General features: G+C 41.7%; 1 protein-coding gene across 1 annotated transcript; it reads left to right on the top strand.

Annotated features, from left to right (window-relative positions):
• The first annotated feature begins 2,656 nt into the window (after positions 1-2,656).
• On the top strand, positions 2,657-8,483 carry BCAS2 (BCAS2 pre-mRNA processing factor). Its single transcript, XM_075615338.1, has 7 exons — positions 2,657-2,811; positions 3,369-3,461; positions 4,178-4,248; positions 4,629-4,790; positions 5,000-5,050; positions 5,294-5,374; positions 7,801-8,483. Exons 1-7 carry the CDS (start codon positions 2,719-2,721, stop codon positions 7,919-7,921), a joined length of 672 nt encoding a protein of 223 aa, XP_075471453.1. The 5' UTR covers positions 2,657-2,718; the 3' UTR covers positions 7,922-8,483.
• The last annotated feature ends 17,113 nt before the right edge of the window (positions 8,484-25,596 follow it).

Genomic DNA, 25,596 nt, shown 5'->3' with positions numbered 1-25,596 from the left:
ATTCCCTCCCATCTCCTAAAACGTCTTGCTCCTACTATAGTCGCTACGCTCACACACATTTTTAACTCCTCCCTCTACTCTGGTACATTTCCCTCCACCTTCAAACATGCAACAGTTCTACCATTAATCAAAAAAAGACCCTACCTGTCTTTCTAACTATTGACCTGTCTTTCTAACTATTGACCTGTCTCCCTCCTGCCTTTTGCCTCCAAACTCCTTGAACGTTTTGTGTTCTCTCGCTTGCTTCACTTTCTCAACACCTATTCTTTCCAAGACCCTCTACAATCTGGCTTCCGCACTGTTCACTCGACTGAAACAGCCCTCACTAAAATTAAAAATGACCACCATGCTGCCAAAGACAGAGGTCATTACACTCTGCTCATATTACTTGACCTCTCTCCAGCATTTGACACCATGGACCACCTTCTTCTCCTTCTCCTTCACATTCTCCATACTCTTGGTATTCGTAACAAAGCTCTATCCTGGACCTCTTACCTCTCCCATCGAACTTTGTGTATCTTCTGCCAAGACCTTCTCCTCCTCTATCGATCTCTCTGTGGGGGTACCCCAGGGCTCTGTCCTGGGACCTTTTCTCTTTTCTCTGTACACACTTTCTCTTGGTGACCTAATCACATCTCTTGGGTTTAAATATCACCTCTATGCTGATGACACACAACTTTACTTTTCAACCCCTGACCTTACACCTGCTGTACAGACCAAAGTTTCTGAATGCTTCTCTGCGATATCATCTTGGATGGCCCTCCGCCAACTTAACATGGCAAAAACAGAGCTCCTCATACTTCCTCCCAAACCTGGCCCTACTACCTCCTTCCACATTACTGTTGGAAGTACTATCATTCACCCAGTAGTCCAAGCACGTTGCCTAGGGGGCACACTCGACTCTTCTCTCACTTACCACCAGTACTGGTTGTCTGTGAATTTATACATGCAGTCTCTTATTATTTATTCAACGCAAGAATGACGCACCGTTCATGATTGATTGTATTCACATGGTTCGCTGTTAGTATTTTATGTGACGTTATTAGAAGCATTGTCAGTAAGTTTTTATTAGATTTGTCTGCATCTAGTTACCTGTGCTTCTACAGGACACATTGACACTTGGCTACCATCACTAGATATACATTTTCACTTGATGGACATAGCACAACTTATTATTATTTTTAGGCATTTATAGCACTTACTTTGTATTAATCTGGTTCCGATTTATTTTAACGTATACCCAATAAATTTGGTTTTAAATTACTCATCTTTCATTACATATAGGTCCAGATTATTGTTTCTGAATGCAAATCTCTGTTTAGACAGGGTACTCTCCCTTCACAGATCTTGAGTGCAGTTTAAAGGGACTTATACGGGTGGTAGTGTCTTTGCTCCACCCAGTGTTTCTTTTTCTTGTTGCCTATTTGCCCACCCTCCCACCCTCCCACCCTTATGCACCGATCTGTTTTTTGACCTCTGGTCAATTTAGGTAGAGCGGGTTTCATTTCTCTTTGCTCCATCCTACTTTGATAATCTACAGGAAAATAAATTGACGGTAAGAACATTTCTGTATTAAAAGAATAAAATCAAATTATGTGATTAATCTTTTCTCACGTTAAACATGAACACTATATTGCCGCACAATAAATCTGTCTAAACCCTAACCCAATAAACACTTTCCCTTTCTTAAACAGTTCATAAAATGGATATTTAGTGCAAACAAAAAAACAATTGGATGAACAAGCACATCCCTAAATTTAAGATTATAAACAAGCTTGAAGATTAGCCAAAATGTGAGTTCAAATCAAAAATATACCCCCAAAAAATACTTCTAAATAATTTTGGAATTGATTTTGCGATTATAAATGTTAGATCCTCAATGAATAATAAGACAATGCTAAATTAATTCCCTGAGAAATAATTCATATTAATTTAGGATTTTCATTCTGTTTAAAATAATTTGGACTGTCAATTCAAACTTTTCACTGTTTTAAATTGTTTTTCAATTGTCTGGTTTTGTTTGTACAAAAAAAAATGAAACAGTAAAATATTAATACATATTTAAAATTACAATATTAAAATTAGGTCGTTCCCAGTTGCAGCATCAATGTCTGGCATTGCTAAATGTTATATTCATTTTATTTAGATTATACACCTTACAGTCCATTTTTGGGTTAAATAAATGGTAAATACAAATAACATACCATTTTCGAGATATTCAAATAAACAAAAAGAATATGTAGCATTACCAAAAAAATATGAATATACATTTAGTTTTTTTAATTGCTTTCGATTACATTTCACAAACGTTTAGCTAATTATATCATGTTACCATTCTCGTGTTATTTTTTGTGTTTTTATATTTTTTTCCTGTCAAAAATATGAGGATGTTTAAAGTAAAAATGATACCCCGAGACTTTAGACAGCAACTAATTTTTAAGGTTGATTAGGCTCAACTAGCATTACTCAATCAAGTGTTATTAGGGCAAAATGCATCAAGCTCCTTCCGCAGAATCCATGCTTCTGTATCACAAAAACACCAGCCAATCAAGAGCATATTAATAAGTCCGCCTCCACACATGGGCCAATCAGAATCCAGCCTGTATTTATGGCTGTGACGCCCTAGCCAATCAGGAAGCGAGGGGAGGGTTACTCGTAGACCGATGGGAAGAGATAGGGAAGTGAATAGACGATAGACAGCGCTTGCCAGGAATTAAGATGGCGGGGACCAGTCTGGTGGCCGGAGACGTGGTGGTGGACGCGCTGCCTTATTTCGACCAGGGTTACGATGCCCAAGGAGTGCGGGAGGCGGTAAGTGAGGCCGATGCGTGATGATGATTTTGTTATATAGCACAGGAGGCCTTCGGTATCACAGTCCCTTGTTCCGAAGCTTGCAATCTAATAGTGTGTGGGTCCTAGGGTTGGGGGGAAGTGACAAGCCCAAGGCCATGTGGAACTTGCCTATGAAGGTCCTCCCCCTGTGCACACCAGCCTCTCTGAGCAGACTCCGTAGTCAAAGTCCTAAGGTCCTCCCTCCCGTTACAAGTACAAGTTTCAGGTCCCCATTATTATCGCTATGGACTCTTTTATACGGCTAGTGCGGGCTAAGGCTACAGAAAACCCGTGACTGACAAACATTCCCCCATTTGGAGTCTCCCAACAATATATATTTTTTCTTTTTCTGGAGAAGCAAAGTCTTTGCTTAAATTGTGGTTTTATTTGTTTAAAGAAGTCCAATATTGGGCAGTGTATGTACAGAGCTACATACACTGCGCAATGTCTGTCTTGAACAGCGCTGACAGTGTGCAGCATTTTGCAGACACACAGCCTATAGTTAAGATATATATTTTTCTATGTTATTTTATTAGGCAGCAGCTCTAGTGGAAGAAGAGACAAGGAGATACCGTCCTACCAAAAATTACCTAAGTTACTTACCCACTCCAGATTACACAGTATTTGAAGTAAGTACACTTCTGGTAAAATAAAGGGTCATTCTTTCCTAGTAGCAATGTAAATAAATAACAGCGGTGGTTTTTTGTTGCAATATTTTGTGAACCGGGTGGTCCCACGGAGCTCATTGGTGGTCACCCAACATCCTGCCCCCCCCTGCTTTGATACACACAATTAGAGACATGGATGTCGGGGCACCAATCTCCTTATGATGTGGTGGGACTGCTTTTCTGGCGGCAAGCCCTGACCCCTGCAGCCAAATTGTTTCCTCAATTGTCCGGTGGACCCATGGTTCATCCCAGGCCCACTCCTCCAGAACTGTGGGGTTTTGCTGCCATTGCTAATTGAGACTACATGTTTAAAGTGTGTGGGATATAGCCCTTGTCAATCCACTGCTGGATGAAGTCTTCCAAATGACATTCCAGGTTCTGTGCAAGCCTTTCTCCTTCTCCATATTGCTCCAACAACAAAAATGTACTGTATATCATCCTCCCATCTTAGTTTTGGTCTTGTACAAACACCCAATTTGTCCTCGCCTACTATTTTTAACTTTCTTTGCATTACTGCAAGACCCTTTTTTTGTGTGTGTGAAAGTGAACATTTTCAGGCCCCTAACATATCGGTAGTCAGGGACATTCTCCCTCTTTCAGTGTGCTGTGAATTACTTGTATGTGTTGTCAAGTTTTATTCTAGTGGCAAATTCTCTTATTTTTTTTATTTTTTGCAGACAGAAATAATGAGGAATGAGTTTGAGAGACTGGCGGCTCGACAGCCTATTGAGCTGCTCAGCATGAAAAGGTGAGTCTTACATGGTAGGGTGACAGAGGCAGTGTATCTGTGTTCTTGACAACAGTGATCCCCTGTGCTTACTCGATGTAGATCTTTTCTCATTTTGTAGACCCTCCAGGAAAGTTACCTTTACAATGAAGCATTTCCATAGCATTGTAACGTGACCATTACATACAGTTACCCTCTTGACCTAGAGCCATACAATATGCACTTTCATTGTCTGACAGAGAAGCTTGCACCGCAAGTCAAAAAACTGATCTCCTAGTTTTAACTATTAACCGTAGTTCAACTCCGTTTCTATTTGGACCTGCACCTAACCTATAAAGTTCATCAAATAGACCACTTGCCAAGTATAGTGCTAACTCCAACCGTATCCCTCCCGTCTTCAGATACGAGCTGCCTGCCCCTTCCTCTGGGCAGAGAAATGACATCACTGCGTGGCAGGACTGCGTGAATAACTCCATGGCCCAGCTAGAGCACCAGGCTGTGCGGATCGAGAACCTCGAGATCATGTCCCAGCACGGCTGCAACGCGTGGAAAGTTTATAACCAGTGAGATCAATGTTGCAGGATGTAGAAAACAACCCATGTTTGACTCCAGTTCCCTAACCCCTTCACTTCCCTAACCCCTTCACTTCCCTAACCCCTTCACTTCCCTAACCCCTTCACTTCCCTAACCCCTTCACTTATCGGAAGGGATGGCAATGCTGTTTTCTTCTCAAAGTCAAAAAATAATAATTCTGCGGTTTCTTTTCTTTTAGAAACCTGGGTCACATGATCGAATCTGCACAAAAGGATCTCCAAAAGTTAAGGTTTGTAAACAGCAGTCATTAAACTTTGCTAAATTTGGGGACATTGTTTCACAATGTTCAACAAATCATTCTTCCCCCTCACCACTCCTCATCCTCCTCCCCCCCCCTTCCCTCTTCCTTATTTGCTGCTTTTACTGTATTGTCTCTCTGTTAACTGATTTGGTTCCTCTGAATCCTGTCGCCTGCACATTTGCCCATACACCGCTTAGCAATATGAATCTGAAGGTGTCTTGTAACTCGCAGGAAACGTATTCAAGACTTAAACTGGCAGAGGAAAAACTCACAACTTTCATCTGGATCTAAATTGAGGGAGATGGAGTCAACGTAAGTTAATTTATTCCTATTTTGTCATTGTGATCTTGCAGTCAGTTAAGGTCTGTAAGTCTCCAGGTTGTAAAATTAGGGCTGACATCAACTGACCGACTTTCTATATTGTTATTATAACTAGTGCAATAATTTTGCCCCATTTAACAGCTGGGAGACTTGATAAATAGACATTATTGTGTTTTTGTTAGCTGTCCAAAATGCAACCTTTTGTAAGTTATTGGCAAATATTTGACTTGTTTCTCTGGAAATTAATTACAAATTGCATTTTTTAGGGGCTTCTTAATGAGGGGGGGAGTGTCTGAATAAAGATTTCTTTAACAATTGGCCCACTCTAGCCTTGGAGAGCTAATAAAGATGAAGGGGAGGGGGAAGGAGAGTTTTGCATGTGCAAACTCTTGTTCATTATAGTGACATTGGACATAAGGGAGCAGTCGGAGGACATCAAACCCCTCCTAGGTATATCAGCTCACCATGTTTAAAAACAAACTTTAAAATACTTGTTGTCTTTTAACCAGAAACATACACTAATTGCCCAGATGTAACACCATCAACATGCTGCTGTCATTAGTGTTCTAGAAGGGATTGTCCTTATTAAAAAAAAAAGTTATTAAATGTCAATGGGTATTCACATCAGGAACGAAAGTAAAGTGAACCTTTTTTTTCCCATTTGATGTAAACACAAGCTAATTTAGCGTGACTTCTAGTGAACATCATAAGGATATTGGATAATATTCAGGACTACCTAATGGAAAACAAAATTATAGTAATAGTCACATTGGATTTATGAAGGATAGATCATGCAAAACTAACCTTATTTGTTTCTTGAGGAGGTAAGTAGGCATTTAGATCAGGGTAACGCAGTTGATGTGGTCTACTTAGATTTTGCAAACAAAAAGTAGCTGGGCGCTCTCAGTGGAAGTAATAATAATGTAATAGAAAATATTACCATGCAGAGGACTCCACGTAAATCACTATTTCCGTGATCGTCTTAGAGGACCCCTGTCTGCTGTTCGAACCATATAGGGGATTTTTCCTTATCCCCAATCAGAAAGCAGGAAAACAAAGACAAGGGGAGCGCGGATGAATGAATAGTAAATTTTATATGTAGAATGAGGTGGGCTGGTTTAAAGTACAGCCAGATTAATAAGTCTTCACTCCAGCGCTCGAGGGTTCAGCCCGAACCACAGTCAATGCACATGGGAGAAACTTATAACGGGGATGGTGTTGATGTGTAATAAAAATGATAATAAATATACTCACACGGGCTTATGTGAGTACATGCGCATCAGGGAGTTCTTGATTCCTGTTCTGGTGTCTGGGGAGAGTCGCTCCTCCTCGGCCCGAAACGTTCCTCTGGGTTCTTCAATACGTCTGAGGTCACCGGGTTAACCCTTTCCTTACCGGGTGTGGTCGTAGTAGTTGGGTTCCTTTTATTAGATCACCTTCCTCTGGTTTCAGTCAAAATTCGCCTCACAAGGACAGGGAGAGTGGAGATAGTGAGAGTACAGCTCATGCAAAAAACTTCTGGGGTTAAAGTACAGCTTAGCTGATAGAATAGCCGGATTGCCTCTCCACCAGGGTGCAGCACAGGGGTTAACTCACCGCAGTAAATGCCGCACACAGGGTGTCCCCTGATGTTACTTAAGGCAAGGGTAGGGGGGTAAAGTATATAACGTAATACTCACACAGGCCCGTGTGAGTACAGGCACATCAATGAATCCTCTGATTCAATACACCTCAGCCATTCAGTGCGGATCCTTCTTTCTTTGGGTTGGTCGGAGATGTCACCAAAGTATGACTCTATCACAATGGAAGTAAGAAAATAAAAGCTCCTTGTTTAATAAACGTAATAAACTACATAAAAATTGAAAACCTCCAGGCTAAGATGACAAAGTCCGTGGCGTTCAGTTCTTGCGTGCGGCGCTTAAAACGCAGGGTGCTGGAATGCAAGTTCTACTTCCCTCCTACGGTGGCCTCAGAGGTCCAGCAGTCCAACGATGAATAGAACATGCGAAACGTGTAGGAGGGAAGAAGAGCTTGCGTTCCAGCACCCTGCGTTCCAAGCGCTGCCCAGACGCTTAATTTTTTTTGGGGGGGGGGGAACTTTCAATATTGGAGAGTCTTTGAAAATGTATCAGATTGTAAATTAGAAAATATTTGAGAAAACAAAAAGCTACATTATTTTTTAATAGAAGCTTTTTTATTTAATTTTTAAAGTTAATAGAATTTTGAGTTGCCCGTCTATTGGTCCCCTTTTTGTATTTTGCAACTTTGTTTTTTTTTTTTTTTTTTTTAAATGTGCATGTGGTTTATATTTGTACCTGTTACTTTAATCACCACTTCTGCACAGTATGTTAACGCCCTGTTAATAGCTGGATTTTGTATGTTACTTTTCCCATATGTATTTTTTTTTCCTTCTCCAGATGGGTATCCCTTGTGAGTAAGAACTATGAGATTGAACGTGCTATTGTACACCTCGAGAATGAGGTTCATCAACTCAAACAGAAGGACGAAGAGAATAAAGAAAACATCCAAGATTACTAACACCACTGGACACTTCCTACACAGCCTGTCTAGCATACCTATTCTGTATGCCCTTTTTGTTCCAAAGTGTCCAGAACATAATCTGTTGCAGGTCCATTTTGTCATGTAGGAGTTAATTCACCAAGGAGTTAATTTATTATCGCTTTGCCTTTTTTTAATGTGGTCACATTGTTCCTGCCTGGCCATTTTATGGAATGATTGCTGTAAACAATATTTTGCTGGGCGATGTAACGATGGTAGGTCAGGAATATGGGCTAAGGTGTTTCATAATTTTCCACTCTGCTATGGTAGACGCTTGGATGTTTTCTCAATTGCACACATCACCTGTAGATGGCAGTAGAGCTTGGACAGACATCTCCAACTCCCTTTGCAAAGCAAGCAGATACAATGGTGGAAGTCATCCATATGATCCAATATCATAAAGGCCTGTTTCTCTTTAACAATTTTGCATCATGCACTGCTCCAATGAATTATTATGGAATATATATATTTTTTTTAATCCACCTCTTTACTAATATTTTGCATTTGTTTCCCTGTTACCTGAATAAAACTTTTTGCAGAAGTTTTCTTTAGTTATTGATCTCCATAGATGAATGGTTTCTGTCTAAAGGTTTGGCTGAACTAATGGTGACTACAGTAGATTTAAAGGGTTAGATCTTGGTGACTGACTTTAGGGGAAGTTTGCTTTTAAGGGCAAGAGGGGAGAAAAATGGAAATGTGTTGCAGGACCTCTGGCAGCAAATGGGTTAAGTACCCTTCCCTTCTGCCCTTTTACTTGATACACATCCCGTGTGTGTGTGTCATTGCCAAATTTTAACCTATTCAACCCATCAATGCTACAAGTTTAGCTGTGTCCTACATGGGGTTCAGCTATTGGGTAGTGCTGTGCTTGGAAGTGAGATGCCCAAAAAAACACTTGTGACTTCCTGTAAATAGTTTGTAAGCTCAGTCATTAGTGGGGGTAATGCCTGCTTCATCTGTATAAGTAAAAACTTGTGTAATCAAGGAGATTTAATTTTGTGGCTTCAGAGGGTTAAAAAATAAATTTTGTGATTAGAACTTAAGGGGACTATCCTTCCTAAAACTGAAGTGTATTAATGCCAGTGATATCTATTTATTTTTCAAAACTTTTAAGAGGCTTTGTAACAATGAAATGCATTCTCACATACAGTATGCACATTTAACAGAGCAGTGCAAAATAGCCACATACAAACATAATATGCATATCAGGTGTGTCATGTACATACAGCAGGTGAATTATAAAGCCCCCCCATATTATTATTTTTTTCTCCTCCCCCCCCTCTGGTTATTTCAATTTATTATTAATGTTGTAAATGAGAAGAATTTAAACTTTAGCTGCTGGGATCAAAATATTGTGTGAGATTTCTACTAAAACACCAGCAAACCAGAGCCTCATAATAATAATAATCATCGTCGTCGGGGCAGAGACTGGATCCCATTTTTGGGAAAACTGGAGGCAGGACATAACTGTAAGCTGAGGTTGTAAAGACTTTGGGAGACAATTCACAAGCTAGCAGGTGTTTAAGGTCCCCATATATTGAGTTGCCTGATGTCAGGATAATAAAAGCTAATATTAAATCCTCAGCATTTATAACCTAAAATATTATTTATAGTTAATCAGTCTCCAGATCGGTGCGATGTAGTGAGGCTTAATAGCACATTTCACAAAACAAACAGATAAAGTGAACGGCTTCCAGAGTCCTGCAGTATGTTTCAACAAGGTGAGCAGTCATGCGGAGGCATTAAGAAAACATAACAATCAATATAACGTAATAAAATGGCATAGAACAGGAAAACAATAAACAACTGGGTCTAGAATCCTGCGAAAAGAAAATGTGTTCTATCTACACAGAGGCGGCTCACACGGAGTTAAACTTTAACAGTGATGGATTAAATGATTGTCTATAATATAGGAGATTATTCCGAAAGGAATGCAGAGTGTACGGAGTGAGCGGATCCACTATTAAGGGCTGTCCCCCTCTGTATACAGGAATCAGGTAGTCATGTGCCATCATATCCACGCTGCCGGTGGTAATTGGGGGGGTACTGCGCGTCCTTTTGGGGGGGGATAGCTCTGGGGCATTTTGAAAAGTAAAAGTTTCTAGTCGAGGAGGAAGAGAGAAACCTTTCTCTTGCAAGATTTTTAAGTGGTCATTTGGCGGCTCAGTGACTGTCATGTCTGGACCAGGGCTGAGCTGGGTGTTTGGCGAAATGTGGCGGCTCAGGATGGAAGTCGTTGTCTGAGCCCGCTGCGGTTAAGATGATCAGATGTGTCCGGTAAGGGAGTTCTTCCGTCAGACCTTTAAACAGTGGCTGGCTGACCGTTTGATCAGGTAAGCCAGAGATACTCATGCTGCTAGGTCTTGTCTCAAGACTTTGTCCTGAGATTGTCCATTGCCATTTCCTTTCTGCAGTACTGCCACCCTGGGGTATTCAGGGATTGTAAAACATACTGGACACCTAACAAGCTCCTATTGAACCCCCAAAATAACCACAACATATATATAAGCATATGAGTGTCACAGAGGAGTGCTACTGAGCATGGCAGTATATATTTTAAAACCAGAGACAGAACATAAAACACAGACAGAGCTCAGTTTTTAGCACATCCAGTGAGACTCATACACGGTACAGTGCCTAAATATATATATGTATAAATATCTAATAAGTAAAATGGTCTTTTAGTTTGACATTTTTGGCCAAAATTGTTGTAATTGGCGTTGGCTCAGGGGCTTACAACAATTTTGGCCAAAAATGTCAAACTAAAAGACCATTTTACTTATTAGATATTTATACATATATATTTAGGCACTGTACCGTGTATGAGTCTCACTGGATGTGCTAAAAACTGAGCTTTGTCTGTGTTTTATGTTCTGTCTCTGGTTTTAAGTATTCAGGGATTGGGCTGAGAGCAGTGGCTTTTCTTGGCCATATTTTGCAGACATTGCAACCCTGGGGTATTCAGGAGGAGGAGGGAGTTGGGCTGTGGGCAGTGGCTGTTCTTGGGGAAATAGTGGGCACCTCCAATCAGCAATTTATCTTTTCAGAGTATCAATATGTTCATTAATATTTTGTTTAAAATCTTGTATCAACTGTGTGGTAACCAGTTGTAGATAATGAACATCAATTGTAATTGCTTCTTGTGAGAAGCCTCCCGGTCTGCGTGCGCGGTCCCTCCACCTTAGCTGGCAAGACAGGCGTTGTAGCGAGAATCTGTGATCTCGGAGTCATGATGTTTCTGCTGGCAGGCGGATTACTTCCTCGACTACATTACTCCAGGCTCACCAAAATCTCTGTCCACAGCTAATAGGTCCCACAGCACAGTCACCAGAGCTCACAGTAGATGTGATAGAGGATATAAGGATCTCCAGAGCCAGCAAGACCCTCACACAGAGAGAGAGAGAGACAGTTTATGTAACCAGCCCTGAGTGTGTGCTTCCCTGAAACTGCTACTGGGGCACAAGTTTAGGCCTCAAATTTTCTTTTAAGTATTGACTTCTGGGGAAATGACCGATCAGATCAATAATGGTCTCAGTAAAGCAGGTTACTAGTACACTCCCTAACGGCACCTTTTAATCTTAAACCACAATTGGGGTTTATGGTTTTGGCAACACATTACGGAGCGCGGTGCCCTAAGTGAACCAGCCACCCCCTCCGACGGCGGACCCCCAAACACGGAAGGAAGGTGTGGAGCTGGAAATCAGTGAAGCTTTTTGAAAGTAGCGCCAAAGTGACGGAGCAAAGATCCACGAGACTGTTTAACTTCCAGGATCTGGTGCAGGACGCCAGCGCCAGAGGAACAGACGAGCGGACTCACTTGGAGCGCTAGTGAAACCTGTCTAAACATCAAGGTTCCCGTGCCCGCGCTCTACTATGCCCGTCTGTGTTTTCTCACATGTAAGTGAGTGATATTGTTTTTATTTGGTGCTAATACCCAATACTTATACAGGCGGTGCTTGTCTGTTTTCTTCTTTTTCTACCTTCTAATCTTAACCCTTTGCTGTAGAAAACCAGCAATGTCAGAGAATTGTTAGTAGGCCGAACAGGAGCTCCTTAGAAATGCAGCCATCTTAGAGCTCTACCTCCGGGAAGTCCGCCAGTGATATGTTTAAGGACTTACATCTGCTTAATTGGTGCTATCACGGGACTGGGTTGTCCAGACTACTTGGGATTGCAAAACAAGGCAGAACCCAGAGGTTAATAAACAAACAAAACTTTTGTTGGCTGGAGACACTGAGACAACACAAGAACAGAGCACTAACTCACATATGTGGAATGCAGGGGACTCCTAGCTCGCTAGGTGCAGGGTGCTGCCAACACTAGTTTACCCTGAATGTCCCTCAATAGTCTGTTCCTGGTTCCCAATGTCATGGGATGACTGTCCTGTTCTCGATACAGTTTTGTTTATAAAAATCCAGGAAGTAATACATAACGAGCTAACTCTCGTTTTCAAGTATGTCCTGGGCACAGAGTTATAAAAAAATACATGGTTACATTAAAAGAACAGGGTTATACAGTTGCTGTCTGGACACCAAGAACTCTGGAGCCCTGGTCGATATTGGCTTCTAAAGTTTCCTGGCCTCCATTTGGAAACATGGAGAACCGGGGTGCTGTCCAATCAAGGATTGTGGGTGGAGTCAGTGCCCAACAAAAGCCCCAACGGATGTGTAAGGATTCTGCCCGATCCGTGCCAGGTTTTGCTGCAGTTCAGGTTTTCCAGGTTGCCTGCCCTTTTTGCTCAGTTCAGCCATTTTGTTTGCTTGCAGCCTGCTATATAAGGCTGCAGTTCCTAGTGGGAGTCGCCGAGCAAGGTTCTAGTTTTTGCAGCTCCTGTTCGCTGTCACGCTTTTTGCTGTTTGGATTCGTTTGTTGCTGACCCCAGACCGTTACCCCGACCTCGCTGCTTTCCGCCTGCCCTAACCTTTTGCCTGTCACCGGGACTCTGCACCACTGCTGCCAGCCCTGACCTCTGCTTCTAGTTTTTGCAGCTCCTGTTCGCTGTCACGCTTTTTGCTGTTTGGATTCGTTTGTTGCTGACCCCAGACCGTTACCCCGACCTCGCTGCTTTCCGCCTGCCCTAACCTTTTGTCTGTCACCGGGACTCTGCACCACTGCTGCCAGCCCTGACCTCTGCTTCTAGTTTTTGCAGCTCCTGTTCGCTGTCATGCTTTTTGCTGTTTGGATTCGTTTGTTGCTGACCCCAGATCGTGACCCCGACCTCGCTGCTTTCCGCCTGCCCTAACCTTTTGCCTGTCGCTGGGACTCTGCACCACTGCTGCCAGCCCTGACCTCTGCTTCCTTACCGACTTCGGATACTCTAACAGGTCCTGTGGGCTCTGGTCGGTTATTCTGCATCCCTACCTCAGTCCTACGGGTCCGCTTCCTGATTAGAGGTCAGCACCGTCACAGGACGTGATTTGGGTGCATGGGACATTGGCACTAACCAATGGGAACTGAGCCGACTGGGCTAGGACCCAGAACTCAGTTTCTGATTCCAGCCCCATTCCTCCCTGAAGAGAACAATGCTCTGCTTTTGGAGTGTATTTACTCTCCCAGCAGGTGGGCTCGCTCTTCTCCACAGCACCATTGTGCACAAGCACTGCACCTGGCCCAACACAAAGGCTAGCCCTCTGAATCATTGTGTGCCTGATACTAGCCATTGTGCCTAGCCCAGGCACACAGATACAGTTTAACATAATAAACCTTACATAGAAACAGTGTCAGAGATGCATGTTACCAAAATAATTTGTATGTAAACATTTGTCTGTCACTGAGATCAAAAAGAGTTTGCTCAGGCAAAGTCCTGCTTTGTCCCTGTTTCCTTATTTATTGCCTCTCTGATGATTTACAGATTAGGTTATACTGAAATTTGCCATGTTTTCTATTTCACTCATTTTTCCTTAATATGGTTGGAAACAGTTTGGAAAAGTTCAAGTTCTTAGCTACCCTGAAGCTCGAAACGTTGCCTTACAACTGGATAGTGCAAAATGGAAATGTGTTGCACGCTCTCTGGTAGCCAACGAGTTAACTACCATTTCATTCTCTTACTAACCTTATGACAGGGAAGGAATGTGTATTGCCATTGGGACCGAAAAGCGAGATGAAGAATAGCTCCATCTGTCAGGCTCTGGTATCAATGAAAACTAGTAGGAAAAAAATGCTTTCTAATTTTCTCAGCATACATTGACAAACTTAAACCCATTCAACCCATCAATGCTACAAGTTCATTTTAGTCCTACTTGACCCAAGCACCACTTGCAATCATCTGTAAATAGTTTAGGAATAATAATTTAAAAAAAATACTGTATATACATCAGCCAGCAGTAGTGATATAAAAGGCACAGTTTTCAGCATAGACCTGCCTAAAATGAGCAGACGTCTAACATTACATACATGTAGGTACCATAACATGCAATGTATTATATTTAAAGTTGTTACCATTACATTTCTTGTATTTCTGATGTTAGAATTTTTTTTTTTTTTTTAAATAAAAAAAAAATATATAGATAGCACAACAAAAAAGTATCCTTATAATAAAGCACACGGCATACCATGGATATAATTATTATTGCAAAATTTATTAGTATAAAAATAAAAACAGGGGGAGAGAAATATAAAAGAGGAGGGGGACTCACAACTGACAATACATATATACCATGAGGACAAAGGCACATAAATTGGTCAAAAGAATCACCACGGCTGATATGATGCACAGCCAAAAGGTATTGGTACACAGGAATTGGTAGCACTAAGGAAGGCACTATTCTGTAAAGTAACACAAACTGCAGACTTGTGTACTAGGAATAGAGGTATGCCTATGGTATAACCATAGATTCAAGTACAGACAATATTGCCTAAGATGATGTCAAGGAATCTAGGATACAAGAGGCCTCTGCAACTTGTATTTTGGCAACAATTATTACACAGATTTTGGTGATGTATCAATATTCAATATCATCTTGATACATGCCCTTATCCTAGATTCCTAGACCAATTTATACTAATACATTTTGCAATAATAATTATATCCATGGTTTGCCCGTGTGCTTTATTATAAGGATACTTTTTTGTTGTGCTATACATTTATTATCGTTGAGCACCACTGTCTATTGATACTCTATTATATACAGTATTTAGGACAGTTTTTGGGCGACGGTCACGAATTGTGTTGATGCGGTACACTTTGTGTTTTCTGTCATATATATATACTGTATAAAATCCAAAACAAATGCTAGATACCGTTCTGCGGATATATTAGTACAATTCATGATAACATCCCTCTAATCCTCTGACGACTTATCAAATCAGTCATTGAACTTCAACCTACTGTAATTAGCTGAAGGTTTCGAGCTTCCACCACTGGGAGAGATACAGTATTCCATATTGTCTCACTCACGGGCAAAAATAGGTACAACCAGGGACACAACCGTAGCCTCCAAACAAAAGGCTTTTGAAAACATTTTGTTTGACGTTTTTTCTGGTTGCCATGGTGTGGTGCCAGAGCTGTCAGTCACCTCCATGTTCCAGGATCCGTAGGACTGCAGTCGCGAGCTCGGGTGAAAGAGCCATGGAGGGGTGGTGTGCGCAGAAATGTTTAGGCACCAGGAGCACTGTCCGCTTGTTCTGCCCCTGAGTCTAACAGGTTTTATTGGGTACAGTATAGAACCTGCTAAATATGTATAGTTGGAGAGTATTCACTAGTGATTGAGGACCCGTTTGAGAATGACTGCTCCATCCTAGGGAAAGGGTTAATCTTTCAGTTCCTGTTTACCTTTGACTCAAGGGTTATAAGGACTCCTCAACCTCCCCCTTGATAACAGAAAGGAATAAAGTTTTCATGTTTCATCCTGATTTTAGTCCTAATTATCTGTATATTCTAACAAACGTAAGATATTTAGCAAAGCGATTGTATAAATGAATCCCAAATTGGCATGCGATTCATATATTAGGGCCTAAAAGTGTTGCTAAAAGTAATTTTGTCTTAAAACTGACACAAAGAAAAGTAGCAAGTTCATGCTTCTGGGAGCCAATGTATAAAACCGATGTTAAAGTTTGTAGTGTAGCGTATCCGTCAACTTTTCTTTTTTCCAATGAAAAGACGAGGGGTGGAGTTGGAGGCACATTTTGAATGTTTTTGGTCTCACACACAGGTAAATGCTGTGTAATATTATGTTACAAGTATTCGCTACTTTTGTGCGCCAGAATGCGTCACAAATCATCTATTACTGTTTTACTTGGCGTAGTAAACACAAACAATTCTTAATGCATTCATATATGTATGAACATGACGCAAACCATACCAAAAGTAAGAAAATGGGCACCAAATGTAAGGGCATGAATAATGGCATACTGTGCCAACATATGCCGCTAATGATTTTTAGGTGACAAATTGATTTATTAACGCAATGCACTCTTTTAGTTTGTCTTCAAGGAAACAGTTATTTATACATAGCAAGCATTGTAGTTCACCCAGATATGACTTCTGTGTAACAGCAGTGGGTGCCATTTTTCATCCCTATATGATCGGATGTACGAAGCCGTAATAATAAATCAAACAAAATTCCAAATGTTAACTGCCCTTATTGTAAAGAACCCTTTCCTTTGTTGCTGGTGAAATCTACTTTCCTCCAACCTTAAGGTATGACTGCATTTCGTTTGTACTGCCCTTGGGATGAATAGTTCTTTTGAAAGTTCCTTGTATTGTCCCCAAATATATTTGTATATAGTTATCATATCCTCTCTTAGACGCCTCTTTTTTTAATATAAACAAATCTAATTTAGCTAGCCTCTCCTCATAAATCAGATTTTATATCCCCTTTATTAATTTAATGGTTCTTCTTTGCACTTGTTCTAGTTCCATAATGTTTTTTTATGGAGTGTATATGCATATTCATTCAACTGTACTGCATATTCAAGGTGTGGTCTTGCTAATGCTTTATAGAGGGGCATAATTATGTTTACTTCCCTTCAATCCATTCCCCATTTAATGCAAGATAAGATCTTGTTTGCCTTTGCAGCTACTGCATGACTTTGGGCACTATTGCTAAGCCTGCTGTCTAAAATCACTCCTAAATCCTTCTCCATCAAGGATTCTCCTAATTTACCCTATTTAATTTGTAAATTGCTTGTTTATTCTTGTTTCTCAAATACATAGCCTTACATTTATCTGTATTAAACCTCACCTGCCATTTACCTGCCCAATTTTGAAGTATATCCAAGTCCTTTTGGAGAGAAATGACATCCTTCTCTGATTCTACTACCTTAACCAATTTAGTGTCATCAGCAAAGATGGAGACGTTGCTCTTTATGCCAATTAGTAAACAAGTTAAAAAGCAGGGGTCCCAGTACCGATCCCTGAGGAAATCCATTCCGAACTTTAGCCCAACCTGAAAAGGTCCAATTTGCTTTATTTTGTACACTAACCTCTTGTGTGGAACCGTATCAAAAGCTTTTGCAAAATCTAAGTAGACCACATCAACTGCATTACCCTGGTCTAAATTCCTAGTTACCCCCTCAAAGAAACTAACACGGTTAGTTTGGCACGACCTATGCTTCATTATACCATGCTGACTATTACTAATAATTTTGTTATCCATTAGGTATTCCTGAATATTATCTCGTACTAAACCTTCAAGTAGCTTCCCCACTATTGATGTTAGGCTTACAGGTCCATAATTCCCCGGTTGTGATCTAGCTCCCTTTTAAAATATATAGTATGCACCACATCTTCTTTACACCAGTCTTGTGGTACTGAACCTGTGGAAATGGAGTCCTTGAATATTAAATGTAATGGTTTGGCTATTACTTAGCTCCTTAAGAACTCTTGGATGTATGCCATTGGTGCCAGGTGCCTTATTTACTTTAATTATATTAAGCTGAGGACTTCTTCCTCAGTTAACCAATTGTTCGTTAATGTACTGTAGAGGTTGTGGCTTCCCACTGCGGCACCATTATTGCAATTGATTCTTCCCTGGTAAAAACAGAGGCAAGGGATTTGTTTAATACCCCTACTTTTTCTTTAACTCCAATAATTTGCCTGCCCATCTCACACTGAAAGGATCTTTTATTTTATTTTGTAATCTATTTGTTATTAAGGTACTTAAATAATTTATATGTGTTGATCTTACTTTCTATTGCAATCCTTTTTTCATTTTCAAGTTTTGCTAATTTGATTTCGCTTTTGCAACTTTTTTTTACATTGCTTAAAATTCTGATATGATGCCTCCGTCCCTTCTGACTTTAAGAATCAAAATGTCTGCCTCTTCTTTCCATTTCCTTCCCTACTTGTTTGTTTAGCTACATTGATTTAGATGTGTTTCTTTTATATTTATTATTCAAGGGTATGCACTGATGCACTGATAATTGTGCTTCACCCCAATATATTCCTTGTAGATTAGTCCTCAATTTATTAAAATCTGACTTTCTAAAATTTAAAGTCTTTGTTGAAACCATGTAATATGGTTTTTGATCATTTATTTAAAAGGAGACCATGTTATGATCACTGTTTCCAAAATATTTCCGGACTTGAATATTTGTTATTACTTCTACAGTGTTTGACATTACCAAATCCAGTATTATGCCTCTCCTGGTTGGTTCCTCAATAATTTGGGTCCTATAATTGTCTTTAAGCACCCCAAAAACCTGTTTCCGTTTGTTGTAATGCTAATTTCCCAGTCTATGTCTGGATAATTAAAATCCCCCATTATGCAAACATGAACTAGTTTTGATGCCTTCTCCATTTGCAAAAGTATTTTGGCTTTCTCTATCTCACAGATATTTTGTGGTTTATAGCATATTCCCACAAACATTTTCTTTGTACTTTTACCTCCACTGCATCATTCCCTTCATAAACATCTTCCCTTATAATAGGTTTTAGATTTGGTTTAACATATGAACATACTCTACCTCCTCTTCTATTTGCTCAATTCTTCAGAAAAAGGGAATAACCCTCTAAATTAACTGCCCAGTCATGAGTTTCATCCCACCATGTTTCAGTAATGCCTATGATATCATACTGCTCCCTTGTAGCTATTTATTCAAGCGTCCCCATTTTATCTGGCAGGCTTCTTGTATTAGCAAACATGCATTTAAGTTTTTTTTTAGTCTGTGCTATTATCTTATCAGCTCCTGTCTTTCTATGCCAATTGGAGTTAGTCTTTAGAAGTTTTCTAGTATTATATGTATTTAATATGGGTGTCTCGCTGCTTGCCAAATTCCCACTTGCATAGCTACATTAGTTTAAGGAATCCACTTACATTGCTAAATTCTGTACAAAAGTTAGCTTTTTTGATAGCTATCAGGGTTTGTACCCCTAAACTTTTCCGTGCCGAAGGCCACAGGACTTCTGGTGTTTGTGGCAATGACCGCTTTAGTGGTGATCACCCCCCCCCCCCCTAACTAAAAGAAATGAAGTGGCATCTAATTTTATTTCGTTCCGGGCTGTCCAGCCCTGGACAATGAACATAGGGCACTGGCTTACAGTACCTGTTACATACCTGGTACATCATAAGGGCACTAAAAAGGCTAAAGTAGGATTTTATTGCCTAACTTAATTTTGAAGGGTTTAACAACGCACGCCTCATTCATAGTTTCTTGGATGTGACGGGGTTAATGTCAAATCCCTTTCTCCTCTGCCCCTTACCTGTTTGCTGCACACAATGCCATGTTATTTTTGTCAAGAGCTATAATTTAATTCCTCCACTTATAATAGCCCAGGTGCTCTGAAAGTAATCTCTATGGGGACATCCAGTCCCGACTTTAAAAACAAGAATTCAGCACCTGATAACGCTGATCCTCAAAGCTAAAGGTAGAGTCCGTCCTGTTATTTAAATGGAGAAGGCAACCCTAATTATTGGTGAGATTTGGGGTTTCTGGACAAAAAAATGGCATTTTATTGAAAAAGTACATATTTCTATCAGTGATACTACATTGAAGTTTATGACACCGCTGATGCTACAAATCAGTGAGACTGATGAGAGTTGATATGACATGTAAAGTAATTATGATGCCATCAGACTAGCCTGAAAAATCACTTTTAAAGCAGAAAAAAATGTGTTTTTATTAATAGGATTGAAGCAGCGGGTCTCTGGCGCTGAAACATGGTAATGTCAGCTCCAGGAACCCCATGCTTCCCCAGATATTTACCTCCGTGCGTGCTGCCGGTAGCTGCTATATAGGTTTAAATTTCCTGGTCAGGCAGCTAATAGGAAGCCACAAGGGATGACATTACAGCTTCCTGTTGACCCACATAATGCAGGAGCTTTAAATCCGCCATTTCGATAGTCCCACACAGCCTAGCCAGAGCTACTATCTCAGGAAGTCGGGTCTCTCTGGAGTGGAAATGAATATGGTTCAGCTCCGAAGACCCCCTGCTTTAATCCTGTAACTCTGAAAAATGAAGGAAAGCAAGATTGCTGCTTTAAAAGAAGCATTTCCATTTGTGCTCCTAATATACCCATGTGATCTACTCCCCTTCCCTATAAAATTTGTACTGCCATATACTCCTTTTGTCACGGTATGTTTCCTAACACACCTGTCAGATTGTAAGCGCTTTGGGAAAGGGACTCTTATCCCTCAATGTTTATTTTTCTTACTTTATGCACCTATTCATATCGGCATTATGTCATGTATAATACTTCTGTGTGCCTGGCTGGTGCTGTACAGATCAAATTACAATCAAATAAATCATTAGAATGAAACAAACCGCCTAATCCCGTCACAAGCAATGAATGGCAGGTCCCCCAGGCAAAGAAGGGGTTAAACACGTCGCAGTCCTTGCATCATTTGGTCCTAGGAGCCACGCTACTTTTAAAAAGGCTACATCGACAAGAATATGTGTAATCTGAAATTTGTCTGAGGGGTGAAACCTGGTGGGGAGATGAGATAAGAAAGGCAAGGAAGAGATAAATGGGTGCAGTCAAGGTGGAGTGAGACAGAGCCGAGACATGGCAGCGATAGATAATAAAGAGGAGTGCCTGTAGAGAGAGATAATGGTTTGAAAGCAAAATGGATGGATAGATAAGAGACCATGTAATATCTGGCTGAAGTTTGACGTATGCCCCAGATATAAAGCCCCTTGAACCATTAGCGGCATGACTGCGGATTCGAACGCACTGTAGCCAGGCCAAAAAAGATTATGTGAATAGGTCATATGTGGCTGATGAAGGGGAAAGCATGGGTTAAAGCACCAATCCCATAAGTCTATATGAGTTTAAGTCAAATAATGATAATAGCTTGCTCCCTAAGCATATCCTGCTCTGTTCCTAATGTTAAAAAAAACATGATGTTGATCTTAATTTCTAGCTTATGAGGTTACCATGGCAACCTTTAGACGGCAAAGGGCTCTGGAGAAAGCCCCGATTCACAAACGGGTGCTAATGCTTTAGCATGACTTAACTTCCATTCATACAACAGAGGTCGTCGTGGCAAGGTTATACCACACTTAACCAACAACTGATATTGTGACAAGGATGCTTGCCTGGTGGACACAAAATGGACATTGGGTCAGGGCTGGCTTCAGAGGGTGATGACGTTAAATCAAAATAATTTTGTTGGAGATGGCTGCTTTAAAAATATATATATATATTCAGGAGGGGAACATGTCCACAAAGAATGGGTATTACATACTTGCACAAGGGCTTTTGGGGTGTGATGAGATTGTATCCTGAGAAAGGAGCCAGAGAGACTTTAGAGAGGATGGACAAGAGGCACTGCAGGAGTATGAGGCGTGGGTATGCAGCGGTATGAGTGATCCATGACCCCAGAAACAAATACCTGAGGAACAGGCTGGGCCCACCCAGTCTCCACCACAGTAAATATGAGTTGGGAGAAGGGGTGGAACGGAGGTGTGTCCTCAGCAGGAGCAGGGATAGATAGAGGTGCAGGAGACAGGTGTAGGCCATTGGGAGACTCTACCTGTTGACGCGAAGCTTGTGTGTGTTGCGCACGCATCACGTGCGCGTGGCCGCGACCACAAACCGGAAGCGGGACCCTCTGCCAGTGTCCCAGGCAGGGAGCCGGGCGCGCACCCACGCATAGCGCTGCGGGGAGGAAGCGCGAGTCCCGAGGAGGTGCCGTCGGGAGTGGGGAGCGTGGAGGACAAGGAGTAAAGGCGGAAGCGCACCGAGGGCGGCGTGACTCCCGGTTCCTTACACATCTACTGTATAACTATATAACTATGTAACTACTGTATGTAACACAGAATTTTTCTAAAAATAAATAGCTGTCGTGTAAGGCAATTTTTTATAGCTCGCCCTTGGTCTACAGACTCACCCCGTACTTGGCCCTGCCCCTCTGCTTGTGATGTATTTAGTTTCTGACGTTGATGCCAAGCTTCTATCTGTTCAACGCGTTTCATTACTAAGCAACTTCATCATGGATTTTTAACATGGGAACTAGACACCCAGAAGGTTTAAATGAGTGTTTAGATGCAAATACACCTTAATCATGTTACATTTGTGATTTTATCTGTTCCCCTTTTTTATCTTTAGTCATTTTTTAGCTGTTTAGCCCATTTTAATTTTGATATATCTACCAGTCAGATATTTTATTTGTGATAGATTCTTTTTTTTAGTACTACTACATATACTGTATATATATTTTAAGTAGGTATGTATGTATGTATGTATGTCTTTATTTGTATAGCGCCATAAAATGTACATAGCGCTTCACAGTAGTAATACATGTCATATAAATAGCAAATATAAATAACACATCATGGGAATAAGTGCTTCAGACATACTGTAAAAGTAACATTAAGGAAGGAGTCCCTGCTCCGAGGAGCTTACAATCTAATTGGTAGGTAGGGAGAACGTACAGAGACAGTAGGAGGGAATACTAGTAAGTGCGTCTGCAGGAGGCCAAGCTTTGTGTCATGTGTCCATGATTATCCAGTGCTACTCATATGCTTCTTTAAGCAGATGTGTCTTAAGGTGGGTCTTAAAGGTGGATAGCGAGGGGGCTAGTCGGGTATTGAGGGGAAGAGCATTCCAGAGGTGTGGGGCAGAAAGTGAGAAAGGTTTAAGGCGGGAGAGAGCTTTAGATACAAAGGGGGTAGAAAGAAGACATCCTTGAGAAGAACGCAAGAGTCGTGATGGTGCATAGCGAGAAATTAGGGCTGAGATGTAATGAGGGGCAGAAGAATGTAAAGCTTTAAAAGTGAGCAGTAGAATTGAGTGTGAGATACGCGATTTAATCGGAAGCCAGGAGAGTGATTTCAGCAGGGGAGACGCTGAGACAGATTTAGGAAAGAGTAGAGTGATTCTGGCAGCAGTGTTTAGGATAGATTGTAGGGGAGACAGGTGAGAGGTAGGAAGGCCGGACAGCAGGAGGTTGCAGTAATCGAGACGTGAGAGAATGAGGGCCTGAGTCAGAGTTTTAGCAGTTGCGTAACAGAGGAAAGGGCGTATCTTTGTGATATTGCGGAGGAAAAAGCGACAAGTTTTAGAAACGTTTTGAATATGAGAGGAGAATGAGAGAGAGGAATCAAGTGTGACCCCTAGGCAGCGTGCTTGGGCTACTGGGTGAATGATCGTATTTCCAATAGCAATGTGGAAGGATGTAGTAGGGCCAGGTTTGGGAGGTAGTATAAGGAGCTCTGTTTTTGCCATGTTAAGTTTCAGTCGGCGGATGGCCATCCAGGATGATATTCCAGAGAGGCATTCAGAAACTTTGGTCTGTATAGCAGGTGTAAGGTCAGGGGTTGAAAGGTAAATTTGTGTGTCGTCAGCATAGAGGTGATATTTAAACCCAAAAGATGTGATTAGGTCACCTAGAGAGAGTGTGTAGAGAGAAAAGAGAAGGGGTCCCAGGACAGAGCCCTGGGGTACCCCCACAGAGAGATCAATAGAGGAGGAGGAGGTGTTAGCAAAAGAGACACTGAAGGTACGATGGGAGAGGTAAGAGGAGATCCAGGATAAAGCTTTGTTCCGAATACCAAGAGTATGGAGAATGTGAAGGAGAAGAGGGTGGTCCACGGTGTCGAATGCTGCAGAGAGGTCGAGTAATATGAGCAGAGTGTAATGACCTCTGTCTTTGGCAGCGTGGAGGTCGTCAGTTATTTTAGTGAGGGCTGTTTCAGTAGAGTGAGCAGTGCGGAAGCCAGATTGTAGAGGGTCTAGTACAGAATAGGTGTTGAGAAAGTGTAGCAATCGAGAGAATACAAGACGTTCAAGGAGTTTGGAGGCAAAAGGCAGGAGGGAGACAGGTCGATAGTTAGAAGGACAGGTAGGGTCAAGCTTGCTGTTTTTGAGTAATGGTATAACGGTTGCATGCTTGAAGGATGAAGGAAAGGTACCAGAGTAGAGGGAAGAGTTAAAGATCTGTGTGAGCATAGGGATTATAGAAGGAGCAAGAGGTTTTAGGAGATGGGAGGGAATGGGGTCAAGTGGGCAAGTGGTAGAGGGCGAAGAGGAGATCAGCAGTGATACATCCTCCTCCGAGATAGCAGGAAAAGAGTCAAGAAAGACAGGAGGAGAGTTGGGAAGCATTGTGGGATGGGAGGAGGCAACAGATGGGATGTTCTGCCGTATGGACTCCACCTTTTTCTTAAAAAAGTCAGCAAAGTCCTGAGGTGAGATGGATGAAGAAGAGGAGGCAGCTGAGGGTGGTCTGAGTAGAGAGTCAAAGACAGAAAAGAGACGGCGTGGGTTAGACTTGTGTGTGTTGATTAGTGATGAAAAGTAGGTTTGTTTAGCCTGAAAGAGGGCAGAGTTGAAACAGGATAGCATAAATTTGTAGTGAATGAAGTCTGCGAGCGTATGAGATTTCCTCCAGAGGCGTTCAGAGGAACGAGTGGAGGAACGCAGCATGCGTGTGTGGGAGTTTAGCCAGGGTCTGGGGTTAGAAGGGCGAGGACGGCAGAGAGAAAGTGGGGCATGAAGATCAAGAGAGGAAGATAAGGCAGAGTTGTAGTTCCTGACCAGGTTGTCAGGGTCTGAAGTGGAACTGAGAGAGGAGAGGGAGGAGCGTAAAGTGGAATCAAGAGCTGGTAGGTTAATAGAGTGCAGGTTTCTGCAAAAACGAGGGCGAGATGGAGATGGAGATGGAGAGAAGCGAGAGAGAGAAAATGAGATGAGGTGATGGTCAGAGAGAGGAAAAGGGGAAATGGAGAAGTCGGAGAGAGAGAAGTTTTTAGTGAAAACCAGGTCTAAGTAGTGGCCAGCCTTGTGGGTGCTGGCTGCAGTCCACTGTTGAAGGCCAAAAGAAGAGGTTAGAGAAAGAAAGCGGGAAGCCCAAGGGAGAGAGGGGTCATCAATGTGGCAATTGAAGTCCCCAAGGAGAAGAACAGGGGAGTCTGAGGAGAGAAAGAAAGAGAGCCAGGATTCAAAGTGAGAGAGAAAGGCAGAAGGGGGATGAGTAGAGGAAGGTGGGCGATAGATGACCGCCACATGGACCGGGAGAGGAGAGAAGATCTGGACTGTGTGAGCCTCGAAGCAGGGAAAAGCAAGAGAGGGGGGAGTAGAAACTGTTCTGTAACGGCAGAGAGAGGAGAGCAGGAGCCCCACGCCTCCACCCCTGCCATCAGGGCGTGGAGTGTGGGAGAAGGAAAGGCCACCGTAGGAGAGGGCAGCTTCCAGAGCAGAGTCAGACTGAGTGAGCCAGGTCTCAGTTATAGCAAAGAGAAGCAGGGAGTGAGAGAGAAAGAAGTCATGCAC

The sequence above is a fragment of the Ascaphus truei genome, chromosome 9 (genome assembly GCF_040206685.1).
Source record: "Ascaphus truei isolate aAscTru1 chromosome 9, aAscTru1.hap1, whole genome shotgun sequence".
In the NCBI taxonomy this organism is placed as follows: Eukaryota; Metazoa; Chordata; class Amphibia; order Anura; family Ascaphidae; genus Ascaphus; species Ascaphus truei.
The sequence above is the reverse complement of the archived record's forward strand: the minus strand, read 5'-3'. Positions and strand labels throughout refer to the sequence as shown.